The following is a 21,081-nucleotide window of genomic DNA, read 5'->3' on the forward strand; positions in this document are numbered from 1 at the left end:
CTGCCCTGTCTGTGGAGCAGATAAAACTGAACAGAACAGAGCAGAAATGAAAGTCTAGAGACTGTCAGAAAAACAATACTGCAGCTCCTGTGGTCTAGTTACAAGCACATTGTGTTGACAGGAGTGGAACATTGCTCCTTTTCCTCTCCTCAGGGCTAATTGTGAGAGTCAGAGCAGAGACCAATTCCTGACTGAGGAGGAGACAGATGAATTGATCTGTGTCTTTCTGTCAGCTGACATGGCTGTGATTCCAAACTGCAGGGTGCCACAGATGGTTGAGAAGAAGTTGGCACTGCTTAGGTTCAGAGAGTGGGGACACTTAGTACAAAGACATTAATGTGTTTCTCAGTGGAATGTTTGTGATAGACTTGCATGGGGACCGAGTCAGATGATAAAATTCACTGCCTGCTGACATGCCCAGCCTTGCATGGCAGACTCAGTGACAATCTTGGAAGAATGAAAATAAAAATATTGTGAAAGCTAACATGTATTTTCAAAGGAGCTATTTTGGATTTGTGTGGTATGTTTGAGTATGTAATTTATTGGACTGTTCTTTTGCAGAGATATTGAGTATAAGGAACTTCAGTTGTCACTGGACCAGGTTACCATTTCTAAGTCACAGTTTTCATGCAGAAACTCAGTATCTACCTCGCAGGAAACAAGGAAAATAGTAAAACCCAAAAGTAATAAAATGAAGGCAAAACTCAGAACAACACCTTACCCACAACAGGTAACTTTTTCTGCAATATTTACTTACCAATTGTTGTGGTAGGGTGCTTTGGACAGGATAGAGATCATCCAGAAGTGAACTTACTGCAAAACTGACTATAGTATGCCCTGCTGCAGGAACTCCCTTGTAGGCTGGAATACAATTAGACCCTTTCATTCTTGGGGTGGGCAGGACAAATAGTACTAACCAACTCTGGTGAGGGATCCAAACACAAAAACTTTTGGATTTGGAGTATGTAAAGTACTTCAAAACCAATGTGCTTTCTTGGTAAAAAGAAGAAAAACGTGTATTAAGAATAGCTGTGTTGTGAAAATTTGCGCTCGTGTAGAATGCATCTTTCACTGTTATGCAGAGTTCTTAATGTCGCATAGGTATTAGCAGTTTCCTTATGCTGGAGAATGCGTCATAAGAATGAATCCCAGCAAACAGAGCACTGGAGTGGGATTTGGAATACCTCTGACTGTCACTGGGTTGGCTAGAACCAGAAGTGTGAGGAAACTATGGAGATTGTCCATAAAACTAGATGTGGTGAGACTGACACCCACCATGAGACATTCTGAGACTTTGCAATGAATATTGCCGGAAGGGGCTACTATTACCTTAAAACAGCAGCAAACGCAGATAGCATTCAAAACAGTGAGAGTCCAAAAAGAATTTGTAGTCTGGAGAGGAAGGTGAGAGAGAGTGGGAAGAGAAAATCATTGTGATAGAGGCTGATGCAAAGGACAGATTTTGTGTTCCTACCATTCTAAAGCTGGATATGCCAACATATACAAAATCATAGTCATGGTCTGCTACTCCATGTATCAGTGACTTCCAGTGCTTTGCAACAAACTTCTGCTCTCTGATATTTACAACTGCCTACACTTACTAGCTAAAATCCAACTGGCAAAATTGTCAAATAAACCCTCAACATTAGGATGACAAAATAGGTTTTTGTTCCCACGTAAAATGAAGGTAAAGTTACCATAAAGACAAGGAACTTTAAATGCACTGGTAAGCCAGTCCCTTTAGCCAGTGAGACTGCAGTTCAAGGAGGCCCACATTTGGGTGCCTGTATGATATGTTACACGGTTTCATACGAAAGTTAGTCATATAACTCTCTTCCCCCCTCTTTTTTTTTTTCTTTCCCCCAGCAATACAGCTCATTCCAAACAGACAAACTGGAATGCAGCCAGGTGGGAAACTGGCGATCCAGCCCTGCAGTGAACGCTGCCACCATTCAAGAACAAAACTTCCATTCAGAAAACAGTGAACTTTTATATGCCCCGTCATATAGCTTGCCTTTCTCTTACCATTATGGACACTTCCCTGTAGATTCTCACGTCTTCAGTAGCAAAAAGCAAATGTTGCCTTCAAAGTTTGGGCAGTCTCAAGGAGCACCCTGTGAAGTGGCTCGATTTTTCTTGAGTACGCTGCAGACAAATGGAGAATGCCAGTGGCATTATACCAACTCCCTGGTACCCAACAGCCAGTCACCATCCAAAAATCTTCCTGATCAGCCAGTGAACATCATCCGACATAATCTTGCACAGAGTTATGAAGGTGGGTGTCACTTAAAAAAAAAAAAAAAGGAAAAGAAAGCTGCGGGGTGTCTGGGAAAGATTTGTAGTTTGAAAACAGGAATTAGAAGATGTTTAGGAAACACGGAAAGTCAGAAACAGTGAAGTGTAACAACCACTGTGTTTATAGTATTTATATGTTCATCCTGCTTCACATTACCATCAGCACTTGGTTAGGAATATTATCAAAGCATCAGGTGCAAAAATGTATTCACCAGGATCACTTTTAGAACAGGCCAGGGATACCACCTCCTTTAATGCTGGCACCATTTACTTCATGTTTTGCACTATCAGAGTTATTTAGTGGAATTGCTCAGGTAAGTCATTGCTGAAGTCAGAAAGAAACGAATGTACTTCAGTTCACACAGAGAAATTAAAATAAACGTGATCTATTTCCATCAAAATTGAAGGTTGTCCTTTCTGAGTATGAAGCCATTCTGAATGTCTTTACCTTACAGTTACCACAGCAAATGAGTAAATGAAATGCACTGTCTTCTGCTTTATTTGAAAATGTCTTCAGTGTTCCTCCCTGATTAACTGAATCATCTCTCTATATAGATGGTCAGGTCAAATACATTGAAGGAAGCACTGAAGACATTGACTTCTCTGAGGTGGCAACCTATAAGAAATAACCTTGTGAAGCTATAAAGTAACTAAATAAACAAGCTCAAGATACACTCTAATCCTTAGATCTCATATACCTTATATTTATCTGCACACAACACTTTAGTTAAAAATCACTGATGTGGAGTGACTGGTTGACATACTGTTATAATGTTAGATGGAAACACTCTTCTTCTAGCTTCATTAAGGACGTGATGGAGGAATCCATAGTGGAAATTAAAAAAAAAAAAAAAAAAGCTAGAAAAGACAGGCTCAAGAATCTTGACTACAGAAACAAGCATTTATTCACTTGGGGACATGGCTTTAGATATCCTAGATCTGAAGGGAATATCTGCAGATGTTAAAAGCTGAGCTTGCTACATCAGATGGAAGACGGTATTAGACACTGAATGTGTCTCCCACAGAGAAGCAAATAACTTCTGCCCAGGGTTTTGTCCTTCCCAGGACCATTTGACCTCACCTAGCTGATTGACCTCACCTAGCTGACTGTAGCATTTTATTTTACTGTTCTGTGTTTAGGTTGAAAATGAGCAAGACTGAAGTTCTTCTTACAGCCTAGTGTAGGTTAAATGCTTCTTCTGAGCTCATGCTCCTCTAATGTACTGGTTTCCTTTTGTTGCTGTTGTGGACCGGATGTGAAAAGGAGCATCTTCAGACCAAAAATAAGAAACAGTTTTGTCCTTTCTAAAGATGTTGTATCTTTGTGGAAAAGAAAAAAAAAAAAAGCTTCATATACCTTCATATTTTGAGGACTGAAGTAAATTACCCCCAGTAAGTCTGCAGAAACAAAGCTATTCTAGGTGTACAGAAGTGTGCCCAGTTTTTCTTCTCTACTTCCAGACTAGCAGATGCCATGAAACTGACAGAGAAAGTAGATCTGGTCAACGGGTGCCATCAGATACACTGACAATGGGTGTGGAAAGAACAGTTGGTTCCGAAAACAGTCTGTAAAATTGATCGTGGCCATAAAATTTGCCAGAAAAGTCCAGTGAGCACAGCAGCAAACAAGTAATTTACCATCAGTCAGTTGATATGGGAAGATAACTCCTAGCAAATAGATTTAGTCAGAAGGATTCTGCAGGAATGCTGTTAAGAGTGTTAGGGGAAAAAGAATCCCAACAAAAACCTGCAAGCAACTGCTGGTATTTTTCAATTTTATCATGCATGCATACCTTCACCATTTCCTCATGAACAGGAAAATGGAGCTGTGATACCAGCAGTTCCTACTTCTGGTTCTACTTCTACTTGAGATTTTGTTGCTTAAGCTGGAATATGTCATTCTCTTTTTAGCACAGGTGTATTTTACTGGATGTTTAGCTATTGGGCATTTGACGAAAACTGTCTTGGTACAATTAATTCTCTGCAAAAGCACTTAAAACTTTACTATTTAGGAAGGAAAAAAAATAAGGCCAAGCTCGGGCCTGACCAGAGATCATTGCTTGAGTTCATACACAGGGTTAAAAGAGGGGAAAGAAAACCAGACCCTCCACTGCAAAGAGGATTTATATCTAACTGTTCCAGAGTTTGTTTCCTCCTGAGGTAGAATTAGCCCTGTTGCACTTTTTCTGAGGCTGGGGGCAGAAGAGAAAGCTGAACCTTTGGAAGTGACTTTTTGCTTTGAATTGAAAGGGGCATCTGATCTTCCTTACATTGTAAACTGCTGCTTTTTCCAGTGGTTCACTGAAAAACTGACAGCCAGTAAGCTTCAAAGCAGAGAGGATCTGCTTAGTGTCATTATCTTCAATACAAAAACAATGCCAAATATGACATCTGGCAACCGGGTTGGATGCTAGGGCTATTCCACATCACATCCATAGAGGCATCTGCCAAAAATGCCGTAGGCCAGAGACATTTTTCTCTATGGAAAATAGTTTCTTTTGGAGAGATCAGAGATTTTAAGATGATCATGCCAAGCCATCAAAGCTCTGGAAAAGCACGTAGCAGATAAAACTGCCTGCAAATCAGATGCTACTGTCTCAGAATCTGGTTTTGAAGCTTCTTCCACTTTTTTCCAGCTGGCCTAGTCATCAGAAACGAAACTCACTTCAGAGAAGGCAACCATCTTCTTAGTCAGGGACATTTCCTTTGTACTCTTGAATGGATACATTACTACTGTGGGTACCACAGTACCCACTTCTCGTCAGTTACACTGTTGGCTATTCTGTACTATCTATGTGAAGCTTAGTGTCCCTAATCATGCTGAAACTCAGGAAATTATGAAGAATACTAGGAAAATCTGTGAAAAACCTCTGGTCTGTCTTCTTTAGCCTGTGACTACTGGAAGAATCACGGAATTTTCAGAGTTGGAAGGGACCTCTAGAGATCATCTAGTCCAACTCCCCTGCTAAAGCAGGATTGCCTAGAGCACATTACTCAGGACTGCATCCAGGCGGGGCTTGACAATCTCCAGAGAAGGGGACTCCACAACCCCCCTGGGCAGCCTGTGCCAGTGCTCTGTCACCCTCACCGTAAAGAAGTGTTTCCATGTATTTGAACGGAACTTCCTGTGTTCTAACTTGTGCCCATTACCCCTCGTCCTGTCACTGGGAACCATTGAAAAGAGCCTGGCTCCTTCCTCCTTCAACCCACCCTTTAGACACTTGTATGCCATAATAAGGTCTCCCCTCAACCTTCTCTTCTCCAGGCTAAAGAGTCCCAGCTCTCTCAGCCTATCCTCATAAGGGAGATGCTCCAAGCCCTTAATCATCTTAGTTGCCCTTCGCTGGACTCGCTCCAGCAGTTCCCTGTCCCTCTTGAACTGGGGAGCCCAAAACTGGACACAGTATTTCAGCTGTGGCCTCACCAGTGCAGAGTAGAGGGGGAGAATGACCTCCCTCGACCTACTGGCCACACTCTTCCCTATGCAGCCCAGGATTCCATTGGCCTTTTTGGCAACAAGGGCACATTGCTGGGCCATGGATAATTTACTGCCTACCATGACTCCCAGATCCTTCCCAGCAGGTCCGCCCCTAACCTATACTGGTGCCTAGCATTCTTCCTCCCCAGGTGCAGGACCTTGCACTTGCTTTTGTTGAACCTCATTAGGTTCTTCTCTGCCCAGCTCTCCAGCCTGTCCAGGTCACACTGGATGGCAGCACGGCCCTCTGGGGTGTCAGCCACCCCACCCAGTTTGGTATCATCAGCAAACTTGCTGAGGATACACTCTGTCCCCTCATCCAGGTCATTAATGAATATATTAAACAAAATTGGACCAAGTATTGACCCCTGGGGGACACCACTGGTTACAGGCCTCCAACTAGACTCTGTGCCGCTGATCACAACCCTCTGAGTTCTGTCCTGCAGCCAACTCTCAATCCACCTCACTGTCACCTCATCTAGCCCATACTTCCTCAGCTTCCTAATGAGGATGTTATGGGAGACAGTGTCAAAAGCCTTGCTAAAGTCAAGGTAGATGACATCTACGACTCTCCCCTCATCCAGCCAACCAGTTATAACATCATAGAAAGCTATCAGATTGGTCAAGCACGATTTACCCTTGGTAAATCCATGCTGACCACTTCCAATAACTTCCTGTTCCTCAATGTGTTTGGAGATGACATCCAGAATGAGTCGCTCCATTACCTTCCCAGGGACAGAGGTGAGACTAACCGGTCTGTAGTTCCCTGGGTCCTCCTCCTTGCCTTTTTTGAAGATTGGAGTGATGTCAGCCTTCCTCCAGTCCTCAGGCACCTCTCCTGTTCTCCATGACCATTCAAAGATGATGGAGAGTGGTCTAGCAATAACATCCGCCAGCTCTCTCAGCACTCGTGGGTGCATGCCATCAGGGCCCATGAACTTATGAATGTCCAGCTTGGCCAAGTGGTCTCTGACCCCGTCCTCCTCAACTGAGGGAAAATCTTCCTCTCTCCAGACCTTCCCCTTTGCCTTCAGAGTATGGGATTCATGAGGGGACAGCTTTAGCAGTGAAGACCGAAGAAAAGAAGGCATTCAGTAACTCTGCCTTCTCTGTGTCTTCCACCACTAGGGCACCTGTCTCATTCACCAGTGGGCCGACATTTTCCCTAGTCTTCCTTTTTCTATTGATATACTCAAAGAATCTCTTATTGTCTTTAACTGCAGTGGCCAAGCTGAGTTCTGATTGAGCTTTGGCCCTTCTAATTTTCCCCCTACATAGCTTTGTTATATCTTGATAGTCCTCATAAGTTGCCAACCCCCTTTTCCAGAGAATGTAAACCTTCCTTTTTTTTCCTGAGGTCAATATTCTCAGGTTTCCTGAGAAATATATGTCACCTTTGAAAAGTGTATTCCACTAGAGGCAAAGGGGTCTTGAAGATCACGTTTTTGGAGAACATGGTAATTACAACATCAGCCCATGCCTCAGGTGATTTGCAGTTAGGGTTCAGACCAGGACACAGCACAGATATTGAGCTAATCTAAAAAAATGTCTTTTTCATGGGCACAGATAGTATTAAGTATTATAACTTTGCCTTGTTTGACACAGAGGACTATCAGCACTCTTTTGTGACACAGGAATGCGTGACCTGAGCAGTACAGTGGCTCTGCTCATTGGTCTCTAGCAAACCTCAGAGCGATCAAGTAATTGCTCCTCTTCTCTGATGGTCTTCTTATACAAAGGAATAGGAAACATACTGAAACATCATGGGCTACATGTCAGCATTCAAGTGTTGGCATATTGTCTTTTCAGAGCATGTAGTAACTGTCAGAAGCACACTCTTCCAAGATTAGTGTAGATCAGAAAGCCCAAGAAAAATTATGCAAGGCAAAGCATGCATGAAGAAGGCTTCAGCTGTGGTCTAAAAATGGACAAGGTTTTTCACAGACAGGATGCAAAACCCTGCATGAAGAGCAACGCTGAGTACCAATCTCTATTTGCTTTAAGACTTTTCTAAGATGCCTTTCTTTCATTTTTACTGAAATAGACAGGGGAAATAAGAGAACAAGGAGCAGCTCTACCTATTAATGTTTGTGAATGAAATACCTTTTCTGCAAGCATCTTCGTCCATTGAGCACCATCTGATCTTTGACTGCACTATGTAAAGGTGAGGAGAGAATGCACCTCACTGCAGCACTGCTTTTAACAGGGGAAAGATCGCTCTAGTATACCACAACTACAACTAGACTTGATATGTTTTAAACAAAGACCAATACCTGCTAAAGTAGCCTTCCTGTCCCACTTGGACCATTGGATGCTGAGTTCTGAGCAGGCTGCCAGGTGATGAGGGTCTTATCTCCAGCTTTTCCCTCAACTTGCCTGAGCTGTACCCAACGCGCAAGGTAGTAAAGCAGAGCTGCTTGGCAAGGATTAACAGACATGATGCCTGAAGGACTGAGTTCACTGTTGCAGTTGTAGGCTGCTAGGAACAGAGGCAGTGTAAGAAAGTATAAAGGGACTTCTAGAAAGCTGCTATCACTCCGGTATGATATACAACCTTAGACGTGCAGTGTATCTACCTCACTTAGCATAGCTGAGTTGGTCTGGCAGAAGAATGGCCTGAAAAGCATCCCAAATTAATGCACTGACTTCAATGACTGTAAAGTGTTTTCAGCGCTGGAGAAGTGTGGAAAGCATGGGATCCCCGTGCACCTGCTGAGGCAGGTACTCTGGCAACTGCCCCCATGCCAGATGGGTGGAAGCAATCCTGGGGTGCTGCCCTTCTCCAGCAACACAAAGCAGCCAGTCAGCTTTCTGTTAACTTCTGTATGAAAAACTCCACAGGAGAAGTCTGTCCCAGGGCATCCTTGGGTTTTTGTCTGCAAAGGAAGACAAAAGCAGATTTACGTCTAGCTCCAGTAACTGTTCTGAATGCGAGCAAACAAAACCGACTGTGCTCTGTTGCACTACAGACATGACTTGCTTAACTGTCTGGTCTAACTCCACGAATGTGCTGACAACTTTAATGGAAGCCTGCAAACAATTAACCAGATGCTTACCTTCTTCCTCAACAAAAGAGATGAAAACCATCTTTGAGAAACAGGACAGAATAAAATAGATAATATCCTGTAAATCTCCCAAGTATGCAAATTACTTCTTGGTAGTGAGAAGGCAGCCATCAGCCCAGCAGAATTTGAGATCATAAAAATGAAGATAAGATGGGGCCAACTGGTTGCTGTGATGCTTCAGCTTCTTACAAGTGTGGGCTCTAAAGTGTGGAAAAGGACAATCTTTTCTTCAGAGATTAGAGTAGAGACCTAAAGTAACTTTACTTCATGCTGCAGTGGGAGAATGAACCCATTGCTTCTGTGGATGTCTCAAGTGGGAAAAAACGCCAAACCCAGTATACCAGATCAGTTACACCATATTAGTTCTATGTGAGTAGCTCTCAGCATGTATAGTTATTTCACATAAAAATGCCAAACGTGGATTTAGAAGTATAATTACATTGGTAAAATTTCCAAGTAATAGTCAAGCATGTGGCTGAATCCCTGTTTTGATTTGTGATCTAAGAGGCCATTTTTCAACAGCTGATGAGCATTCTGTTTACTTAGGACTGCATATACTTCTTGGTACAAAATATATACATGGAAATTAAAAAGAATAAATTGAAAGGTAGTTGTTTCTAGGAAGGTGGTGGGTTGATCAAGAAGAAATTGCATCCAGATTCCGGTTTAAATTCTGGTGTTAATTATGTGGTGCAACTCCCTCTGAAATTAATGAAGCTCTGCATATAAAAAAAAAGGTACAATCGAGCTATTTCTGCTTCCTCTGTTATACATGAAGGCTTTGCCAGTCTACTATAGCACAGGGAATATTTAATTATTAGCAGGTACAGTTACGTCAGCAACCACTACAGGGGAACTCCAAAACTTTGAAGATGTTGAATAAAATTTTTAGAAAAACAGAAAATCCCTTTTACAAAAGGCACTTAGGTGTCCAGGGCTTTCAGTGAGCATAACACAAAATAGAGTTCAGATTTAATTTGAGAAATTTGCTAAGTGCCTCATTTAACTTTTAACATAAAACTTTCAAATATGCCTTGGAGGACTGGTATAACTGTCAAACTTTTCATGCAAGACAGTGCAAAAAAATCAGTACTCGCTTAATTTTAGCCATACTCTATAGGAGTTAACCAGTGTTTTTTTCTTTTACCATTTGTCAATGGGAGTGTACAAAACAGAAAATCTGCATAAGCCAAGCAGAAAATGGTAAAAACAATTCAAATTGTTTCAAGAGTTCAGCTACCATGCAGAAACTCAAGAGAAAACTAAGATTACTCAATGTATTTTAGAGGAAAAGCCTGACTAGAAATCCTAGGTGCATACTTTCTTGAAAATTTAAGAAACTAGCCTCTGATTTTCCATGCATACCCAGTTTAGTACTCCCACATTCAAACAAAATGTTCTCAGTATATGTTGTAAATTACATTTATATTATACATGTATCCTTATTACATGGTAGTATCTTAAAAGCAGAGATACAGCACTACTCAAGAAGTATTTATGTTGCTTTTCAGTCTGATGCTAGTTTTTCAAAGAGAAAAAGCAAAGCCTTTAACGTGACACAATCTAGATATTACATATATCACAAATAGATATCACAAATTAGATACTCACACATCAGTATCTAATACTACACACTCTCTTCTTTCCTTACAATGTCAAGTGTCCAATATACTTCCACAGTGACAGGAAGAATAAATTCTATTTTACACTAATCAGTGACTCATTGACATGTAATAAGTGTTATCCAACCATCCTTTGGTAAATTGTTTGATAAATCACTGAAAAGAGCTTACTTAAGGCCAAGGTTTTTGATAGGAGGTCATATTTCCAAACATTTCTTTGGTTTAATTTTCCTGATTTAACCATATTAGTAATGACAGTGATTTATAATTATTCAGTCAAATAAATAAATGGGCATGGAAAATCTTTTCAGAATTGTTCAACACTGTCGGCCCTTCTGAATGGGTTGGGGTTGTTGTTTTTTTCCTCAGCACTGTCTCAAAGAGACTTATCCAAAGCCACTGAGGCAAATGGGAATGTCTCTGCTGTCTTCACTAGGACTTGGATTTGGCCCAAACCAAATGGGTATTAAAGTTCAGTCTTAAAAAGTGCTAGAGTCTATTATATGAGCTCACTGTCAGTAATTAACATGTTTTCTCTTTCCTGCAAGTGCCCATATCAAACAGAAGATACAGCCAAGATGCTCTATCTGACAACTTTACAAGCTGCACAGCGCCCATGCCAGGCAGCAGATACAAAGAAGAGATGTATGATTCCAGCATCGTGAAACCCAACAAAATAGAAACCAGGATTCAGCCACCCCACCACCTCATTAAAGAAGAAAACAAGATAGCTTTTAACAGAGACCTACAAGAAAAAATGAGCATTAATGAAAGTTCTTTTTCAAACTCAATAGCTAACTCCTTGCTGCCAAAATCAGAATGTTTTCAGTCTAAAGCTATAGGACAATTAAGTCATCTCTTGCCAATGCCCTCAGTATATGAGCAAACGCGAAGGATTTGTATGAAAGAACCCAAATACGGGCACATCAATCACCATGCTACAAATCCAGATGAACTAGACAGCGATGAGAGAATGACTGTAAAGCTCAATCATGACTCCGAAAGTGAACGTGTGATGGATGTGAGACCCTCCGGACAAGTTCCATTTGTGCTTCTAAATTATCACCATGTTTTAGCCAAACACGGTACATTTCAAACTTCATCATGTACAGCGACAGGACATGTAGGAGAAAATTATGGATACAATTCTGAGGAAGTAAATACATTTATTTACAAAAACCAAAGCCCCTCATCAGCTTCTTCTCCAGAAACCCACAAGGAATCTGCACTACCCCATTATATTGGAACTTCTGTAATAATAGCCAATGGAAGGTGACGGTAATAGAGGAGTATTTACATTTAGTTAAGAAGCCAAACTGTAATGATTTGCAAAAAGCATGAGAAAACATGGTTACATTTACTGAGCATAGCTGAAGGTCAATGAGGGACAGACTTGTGTGTTCCTGGCAAGCCACGTGTAACAGTACCTTCCAGGTCAGGAAAAAACCCTACATCTAGCTTCAGTGCTTCGTTGTCACAGATTAAGCTCTGGTGCCAGTGAGAAGACAAGTTACAAATCTTATTTTTGTTATTTTATAGTGTGCAACAAAATTAAATGATAGGTGTTATATGCAGAGATTTATATGAAGAACATGTTTTTCCTTACCCCCTCCTTCTCAAAATACATTCAAGATTTTTTTTTTAACATTACCATAAATATACACTCTAGTTTAGGTATTTTTTGACAAACCGTGTGAAACCTGACATCAACTCTCCACCCACATGTTAAACATCCTGGCAAATGAACTTTGATTAAAGAGTGGTGATTTTCAGTATCTGTAATACAGCTGCACTAAAGAACTCAGTTTGAAAAAAGCTTATTTATTAATTATCAAAATTTTTTTCAACTAAATAAATCAAATCTAAATTTAATTTCTTTAACATAGATTTCAGTGTTCTGAGATTGTTACCACCACCATTTATCTTGACAAGGAACAATATGACAAATTAATACATACTAAAATATGTATTAAAAGGTTACAGGTCTTGTCATGGCAAATTGGGACAAATCACGTAGCAGGAACTAAAGACTATTCCCCATAAAAAACATTGCAATAAGAAAAAGAAACTTCTAAAATAAGTGCTTCACTGAGTATTCTGGGAGAAGGCTGTGCAGATTTTCAAACCAGCTAGTCAAAAATACACCTTAATAATAGCACCAGAAACGTTTTCTCTACAGTCAAGGGAATAACAAATGTTTATACTTTATTTTAAACTTACCAGTAGACTTCTGAAGTTTGAAATGTCCAGTTTTTAACGCGCTGAACTTCCTTAAGCATAAATCCCATTGTCAACACAAAGGTAAGATTAATATTTGACTGATTCATGCACTTCACAAATTAGGTCAGCGGACAATCCGAATACGGAAAATCGAAAGTCATTGCACAACCACAAAAACCAAAGTTGCACTTGAAGTGAAGCAGAGTTTGAGGACATCGGGGTTTGGAACTGAAATGCTTTGCACACATCTCAATTTGTGGTAATAAACTGTAGCAAGCGAAAAGCATACAGCACACATTGACATTTTGTCCAGCCTGTCAGGAATAGATTTCCCTGTCTTTTGGGTTTTTTTTGCTTCTTTGTAAAGTTTACAAATGAGGAGACATACGGAACTGTGTGCGTTTCACTAACAGCCATTGGCTCACTTTGTTTTTCAACCACTTCCCCAAACGCTGCGTGCTCTTGATAAAACAAGGAATGATTACCTAAGTAATAGCTGTAGATACCAACAATAAAGGTTGTTGGTTGTTGTACAGCTGAGTCAGCTATAACTCAGTTACATTTCTTAGCCCAATTCAAGGCTGATTTACACTTTTAAAACTTCCTCTCTCTTATCGGAGACTCTTTAGAGAGACCTTCGATGAAGAAAATGCTTATCTGGCTTGTGCAATATGGAAAAACACTTGCTCATGGATTGCACCTTGTCAGATAAAAAAGTAATGAAATACACACTTTTAAAAATTACATATTCTCCATCTTTCATATGCAGCAATAATATTCAGTCACCTCCTTGTACATATGAATACTTATTGCTGTGAGTACACAAAAATACTTTTAAAACATATGTTTGAAAACAATTTTCAGTAGTTTTATTGCTTCCTATTGAAAGGTTAACAGAGAAGGGTTTATTATGAAGTTAAATTGATGTTCACTTGGAACCTCACAGTTGTCTGACTTTTTCATTTGCTAAAAAAGCAAAAAAATACCTTTCGTGATAAATACAATAAAAAAGACCTAATCAGCCATTACTGGAATACTGACTTTAAAAAAAAGGCAGAACTAAACCCACATATTCACTCGCTCAGTGCAACCGCGCTCCTCATTTCATCTAACGCTCGAGAAGTTAGCAAGTCCACAGAAATGTTACGAGTGAACATTACTGTCATTCTGACTTTATAAATTGAAGCGATGAGACACAAGCTGGTTTTACAGTGGCTTTGCTTAATATCCTTCCCAGCCAGTGTTACTAATAAACGGGCCCAGCTCCTTAAAAGATACAATTATGCTAAGGCTTGTATGTTAATTATGTTAAATTAAAACCATGCCCTATAAAGGAGTAACTGACATTGTTTGCATCGTTAAAAAGCAACCTGATGCACAACTCTCATACCACACTTCTCTCTATACCTCATTAGTGGCATTGCTGCACACAAAGTTGATCTGGTGTATTTTTCTGTTCTTGTAAGTACTTCTCACTATAAAAACATGTTTTTTCAGGAACGTATAAATTAGGCTTTGGTTAAAAAACCACCATTGATATTTTTCACTAAAATACCACAAAATATTTTTCCAGAGTCTACCTTGTTATTCACACTTCCAGGCTTTATGCAATGAGCCTGAGCAGAGGAGGTGTTCCATCATTCTCCCGCAGATGTTTTCCAGTATGTGATATTCAGGTACATGAACTTTCCCTGTTAGGCAATAATGAATCAATTATGCATTCACATATGATAATACAGGGTAGGTTTAGAAAAGAGCTGTGATTAAAAAGCAAATGTGTGAAACATTTTTTCCTGCCATTCCAAAATAGAAACAGCAGTTGCACGTTCACATCCGGAATGTGAGTAATTTATATTGAGAGAAAAATATGACTTTTAGTCAGTTAAACTACAGATGTTCACAGCACACCCGTACTGCAGAATGCGGCACCACCACTGACAGCGGCAACGGTCTTAATAATTGGAAAAAATTATGGCACAGTAGTGGAGTGTGAATTGGAATATATTATGAGAAATAACCTCATTTCTCTCTACCGTACTTGTCTGAGCCACTACAGATACCTTTGTCATGTGACTTGACAGGTTTTTAACTCTTAGGGGAGTTCAGATCTAGCAAGTAAACAATATGGGGAGCGAGAGAGAAAGCGAGACAGAGAGGGACTATTTTACCAAAACGTAAAGTTGGAAATGTTTATCCCATACTGAGGTCTAAAAGTTTTTATCTTACTATAGAAACACCACCATGTAAATAAGGTGATAAGGGAACAGACTTCTCTCTGGGTCGCAGTAGCCCTGCAATTCAAAAAAGACTATTAAAGTAATCTAATGAAATTAAGCACAGCGGACAATAGATCTACAATTGGAGAATGTATCACTGAGAGAAAGTGCAAACAAATGGGAAACCTGCCGGAATACCTGTATTTCTCTAAAAATCACAAAACGGGACAACAAAGATTTTTCAACATTTCAGCCATACTTCAAAAACAAAACAGAGAAAATTTTATTATTCCATTTTTTTCCTGAACATTAGATTTTGCTTTTTTTATATGATGCAGATAAAAGCTATTTGGCAAATGTAGGTGAAAAAGCACGCAAAAGAAACAACCTATTAATGCTCAGAATTATATATGTATTCCCTAAAAATGTAAAGCATTTTTGCTTATTTATTATGTAAAACGAAACTGTTAAAATGTTAATAAAATCCTGTAGCCAAAGGAAAAGTGAGTTGGATTTCTTCTTTACTAAAAAACACAGGGTGTCACAAAGAATAATGTTGCATATTTGAAAATTTATTTCGATTGTAAGATGTACTATATTTGACAGTTAATGTACTATAAAATACAAAGATTTTTTATTTATTTATTGTATTTTAGCCACGTTGCATTTTAAAGGAAGACTCCTGGGGAACTGAAGACAACACAGAATCACTAATGAAACGTGCTAATGCAGGATGCTCAGACATGACATCAGTTTACAATTCCTCCCTGCCGTTCTTTTTTCTCAGTTGCGTGTTACACGGCCGCAGCCTGCGGCGCGCCATCATTTTTTGACCTCTGTTCAGCTTTGACCTCAGTCCAGATTTAATTTCTTTGGTGTCTGATCAGTGCGGTGCATCACTGCAGTAACTCACGCATGCAAATGCTTTTATCAAACCAGTTACCCCCAGGAATCAGCTCTTTGCAGCACAAATCTTTTTCATGACAGATATCAGGCTGTACTTCATTTCTTTCTTTATATAGTTACTATATATTCCAAAGTAGTTGCAGAGAGTAATTCTTTAGACTGCTGATGTCTTGTAGCTCAATCAGAAAAAGCAAAGAAATAAAAAAATCGTTTGTACAACGAAGCAGCAGCATAAAGAATTTAATGCTTTAATATTATTTCTAGGTAATAGCCCTTGAAGTAGATTATATTTGTTGGATATATTTTAAAAAATGCTCTAAAGTCTTATAAAACCTTTTACTAGAAGTGAGATGTACTGCTTGAACTCTTAAATGTTAAGTACATTATTACTTTTTCAAATCTTTGGAAACAGCATTGGTGCTGACTGGACACGACCCGCTTACTCTTTCTGAACATAGACACGTGCCAATACACCCAGCTTGCTCGGCAGAAGTTTTCCTATCAATAAACAATCTCTACAAATATTTTCACAATGTGTAATGAGAAATGTTATAACAGACTCCAGGAGGAAAAAAAATGAAGTCACAGAAATACGGACACCGTAATGAATGCTTTTTGAAAGCACTTCATCAAGAAAATAGTTTAAGATATGACATCAGCCTCACAATGAAAGAGGTGTTTTACTGATCCAGACAGCTGAATGAAATAAAACATTTCCAGTGCATTATTTTTGGATCTGGAGCTCTCTGATTCTCTCCATACCTACGTCCAGAGACACTCTACACCACATTTGTCTGTCCTGCATAAAGAACCATCATAACAATGACTTTCATACAAAACCGTTGTGGCTTTCTGGGTGTGCCAAGTTTGGCATCTAAAGACTAAGAGTCCTGGCTGTGCTCCCCACCCACCTTCGGGCGCGTGTGGTACAGGAAGGTTCACTGGCTTTCCGGGCAGCAACAGCTGCTTGTCAGAAGGACCTTCTGCAGCTGCTCGCTATACAACGGGAAATTTCTTTGTGAAGTTCTTTGGTTCTTCTGGAGGAAAGGTGAGGTTTGTAACAAACACTTCGTCCAACTCAAGGCCGTTTTCTCAAGACAACAGGTAGTTTTATACACACGGGATAGGCCACTCAACAGTAGAGGCAAAGGGGTACGCTCCCACAGCACCCCCCTCTGCCCTGGCACACCCACACTTGGTTAGTTCTCATTTGCAGAAATGAAGTTCAATGCTAAGTTTCTTTCCAATGCAAAAATCTTCAGAATAATCTTACAAGTCAAAGTGAGGCTAGAGCAAGCTTTTCATCAAGAAGGCTATGAAGAAATCCAAAAGGAACAGCAGCAACCAGGAAACATTGCAGCATTTTACTATTAAAAAATCCATCTGCTTGCTGCTCAGACACTGTGGCAGTGTAGCTGAGTACACGTTTGCAGGTCCCTTCTGCCCTTCTTCATACTGCAACATGTTTTGCCATTTTCCCCTGTCGTTCTTTTACAGTACTTGTCCCTAGCGAAGGGAGAGTATGTTTTAAGGAAGCAATTCAAGTCAAAACGTGATGCACGGACCCAGCTGTTAAAAGAAACCTCTACAGGCACTCATCAGTCTATCTGGAATATGAGCGAAATCAAAGGCGCTTCCTATAGGCACACCCTACAGTACCAAAGCAGAGACAGTGTTTTAGCTACAAATATCGGATTGAGGTACAGATCAAAAGTTTTGTAAAACTGTGGTTGGAAAAAGGGCTATGCTTTCCATAGCTGACCTGCAGCAGCACACGTTGCTCATAAGCTGCTTGAAGGAAAAGGTAGAGAGAAGACGCACAAGAAAGATGGTGTGAGTATGCACACACACATTTTTTATATACGTGTACATAAATGGGCTCTTCTTTTTACTTAAACTGTATTAACTCAGACTCAAGTTTAATTCGATTATAATATGCGTCATTATTTGATTCTGAAATAAAGGCAGCTGCCGAAAATTAACAGCCCAAAGCATTTTTGAAAGCATCTGGTGGGAAAAAGCAAAAAATGGTGTTCATGTGCATGATTTTAACTATGCCAATTAACAGCTGTCTACACTCCTCTGTACAGTTCTATGAAATGTTGGTGTGCAGTCTCATAGGTTGTGGATCATGGGGGAAAACAAACCGGCAGGGGATGGACAACCAGGCACACACACAAAACTACTGTGATACGGAGCATAAAATCCTAAATGTAACAGGGACAACTTAATTTCTAGCACTTGCTGCCAAACCACCTAAACCCTAATATGTGAGGATTACTCTAAATTACCATTACAGACTAGCTTTCTTGTTTTAAGACTCCTTGGCTTTGTAACTGAAACAATCTACTAACATGTTCAGATTGTTTATGAGGTGAACTTTAACCTAAAAACCCCATTTCTGGCTAGTAGACAGAAGTCCTTTGTGGAAACCAATTAGGCTGATCCCCCTTCAGTAGGGACGAGGTAAGGTAATAAGCAGTGCTGCCTACTTGAGGAAATGAAGCTGCCCACATCACACCTACGACAAACCTTTCATTTGCAGAGAACTGTTTGAAGCGCCGTGGTGGCCAAGCCTCCTGGCGCAAATTCGCCTTGCCCAGGAGCAAAACTCGACAAGCTGCCATCGCATGGAAGCTCCCACATGCCGACTTCGCGCTGCTTTCCAAACACAACCAAGCTGTTACACCTACCTGGGAACTGTGCCGTCAGCCCCCAAAGCAAGCTACTTTCAGGTCAGCAGATGTCAAACCTCTTGCTTTTAATGGTTAGCAGCAAAATCAGATGCTTTGGGAAAGGGGGTGACAACAGAAACAATGGAAGAGAATCTGGAGGCAGGTTAACTATGTGTTTTCTCTTTTTCACTATAGTAGTTGTTTGTGGCAGGGAGTTTAAGAGCAGGGTGTTTTTCTCTTATTGATTCACTTAACTCCATTGCTATTACAATAGAATTACTATTAAGTTGTAAACTATTTAGACTTCCCTCTCCTGACATGGGATCCTACAATAACTTGGATAAGAGGATTGCAGATAGGTGATACACTACTCCAGTGGCCTATTCTTAGGGAGGGCTAAAGCCTCTTGGATTCAAAGGAGATATGAGACACTTTACTCAGATCCAATTGACTAAGAAAAGCAGAGTACAAATAATTTGGATAACTGACCACAGTTCTTAAGTGCTGATGGAAAACTCCCCAAAAACTCAAGGCAGCCATGACAGAGTTGCAGACCTGAGACCAAAGCACAGGATGGTAAACTGTTGTATAGGCCCACTTGGAGAACCAAACCAGCAAGGCTCTACTTAGATCTGAATCTAAACACAGTGGTAAGCCCAGTAATTCAGAAATATATGATAAGCTCTTCCAGCTGTTTCCACCACAGAAATGCATAAACTAGAATTTAGTTTAAAAAAAACACAATAAAAACGTAAAAATTGTACTGCATTGCGCTAAAGCACAATAAAAACACAGAGACACAGAAAGGAAATATTCAGCCACTTCAGTTTCTCAAAAACAGTGTGTAATTGAAGAGAAAGTTCTGTTCATTGCAAGGTATTCCTTTGCAATCAGGTTCCTTTTAAAGAATAGATGCTTACAAAGAATGGGAACATAGATGTGTTTTAAACTTAATAGGAAAAAATGAAGGCCTTCAGCAATGAGAAACTACCTCCTCTTAACTGTTGAAGTTATCCATGTCAAAGAACAAAGATATCAGAAAATCAGAAAAAAACCCAACAAACAAACAAGCTAGTAACTACCCTTCCCACCTTTAAGCAGGTTTAGCTACTTGGTGGCAAATACTAAAGAGCCTCCTTGTGCGCTGTGAGCTCTGAGGACTATTAATGCTTTGGGACTATGAGGTTTCTCAGCATGTCAAAAGAGTTGCCATCTGGGTGCACAGACTCTACACCCTTGCCTTCCTCGTGAACTTGAAGGAATCCATAATCATCTATCCCAACTATCCATGCAATCGGGCCCTCCTCATTGTGGAGACGGACTTGCTTACCACTGCAAATAAAGAGAAACAGACAGGAATTAATTGGTGGACACTGCAGAGACAATTAAAAATAGCTTAGAGGACTAATGTCTAGCAGAATATTTTATTTCCCACTTCACCGGTTCTTTACAGAGAATGATTTTCAGCAGCATTTGCTACCTGTTTTAACTTTTTTCTGTGGAATTAACAGAGTTGGAGTTAATCCAAACTGTCAATTTTTTTAATAAAAGACATGAGTACAGCAGCTTCATCACTAGCTAAACAAATCATTCCCAATTCCCTTTGTTTTGAGATGATACATGTAAATTACCCAGAAGCATTCTTTAACCCGTGCTAGTTCATTGATTTTACTATGTGCTATTTTTATTCTCCCTTAAAAAATTACTTCCTACTTGGGAGTATATTTTAATTAAGTCACTAGTTTCTAAAGGCAATCTGGTAGAAAAAGTAGAAAAATACAAAATATCCATGAGTTCTTTCCAACTTTCTTACCTGTGTATCCAGTACTTGTAGTAACGGGGAAGAACTCCGTTGGGCCCTTTCTCCTGAAAAATATCTATAAGCCTCTCTAGCACAGTTACAGTTCTTGCAATAAGACAGTCTGCAGTCAAAGCCTTCAGCTTTGTCCCCTCTTCCTTATTAAATTTTGTGATGAGATCATTGATGCATATGGTGGGGTTGCTGTTGTTCACATTAAATCCAAAGCCTGAAGAAGACAAACCAAAAGAAGAGGACACAATCTGTAAATACAAACTCTTTATCACCACCAGTACTTTATTCAACTACTTGACACAATTATCTCTAAGGATGTTTCCAGTAACTGTTTTTCTTCACTCTCTTACACCTTTAAATCTTCCTACTTGTGTAATTACAAATCACAGTCCAGATTTCAGTTGTTTCTTGCCCTTAAAATGCCTCCTCAAAATTGGAGAAGCAAAACTAGTGCAGTCCTTTCAACAACACACCATCCTATCAAAGTGGCTTAGGAAGATGGTAAGTGGTAACTTGCATGTTACAGTAACATCAAACCCAGAAATTCTTTTACTCCCTGGAAGCTGATAGGTCATTAGCTAATTGAGAGTACATCATCGATCATAGGAGTTTTATCTTTCAGTCTAAAATTTAATTAAGAGACCTTTCTGCCTACTACAGTTAGCCAATGGCATTTTCTGAAAATTAAGCCTTTTTACTCAGCTGATAAGCCTGGTTTGGCTTGCTCTGAAAAGCCCAGAAGATTTAAGTTTGCCATGTAAGACTCCGGTTTGCTTAATCTGCCTTGCCAC

At 39.9% G+C, this 21,081-nt stretch overlaps 2 protein-coding genes across 2 annotated transcripts in view; one reads left to right on the plus strand and one right to left on the minus strand.

Annotated features, from left to right (window-relative positions):
- SIM2 (SIM bHLH transcription factor 2) overlaps positions 1-12,008 on the plus strand; it is a 60,723-nt gene extending 48,715 nt beyond the window's left edge. The window contains exons 9-11 of the mRNA XM_082493722.1: positions 562-730; positions 1,867-2,275; positions 11,009-12,008. Coding sequence (XP_082349848.1) covers positions 562-730; positions 1,867-2,275; positions 11,009-11,736 — 1,306 coding nt within the window. The 3' untranslated portion in view covers positions 11,737-12,008. The remainder of the gene's footprint in view (positions 1-561; positions 731-1,866; positions 2,276-11,008) is intronic.
- A 7,556-nt stretch (positions 12,009-19,564) lies between these two features.
- Positions 19,565-21,081, minus strand: part of HLCS (holocarboxylase synthetase) — a gene marked incomplete at its 5' end in the record, with an annotated part of 124,178 nt that continues 122,661 nt past the window's right edge. Inside the window, 2 exons of the mRNA XM_082479920.1 lie at positions 19,565-19,809; positions 20,291-20,504. Of these exons, the coding sequence (XP_082336046.1) occupies positions 19,641-19,809; positions 20,291-20,504 (383 nt within the window). The 3' untranslated portion in view covers positions 19,565-19,640. The remainder of the gene's footprint in view (positions 19,810-20,290; positions 20,505-21,081) is intronic.

The sequence above is a fragment of the Vanellus vanellus genome (assembly GCF_965231255.1).
Source record: "Vanellus vanellus genome assembly, chromosome: 1".
In the NCBI taxonomy this organism is placed as follows: Eukaryota; Metazoa; Chordata; class Aves; order Charadriiformes; family Charadriidae; genus Vanellus; species Vanellus vanellus.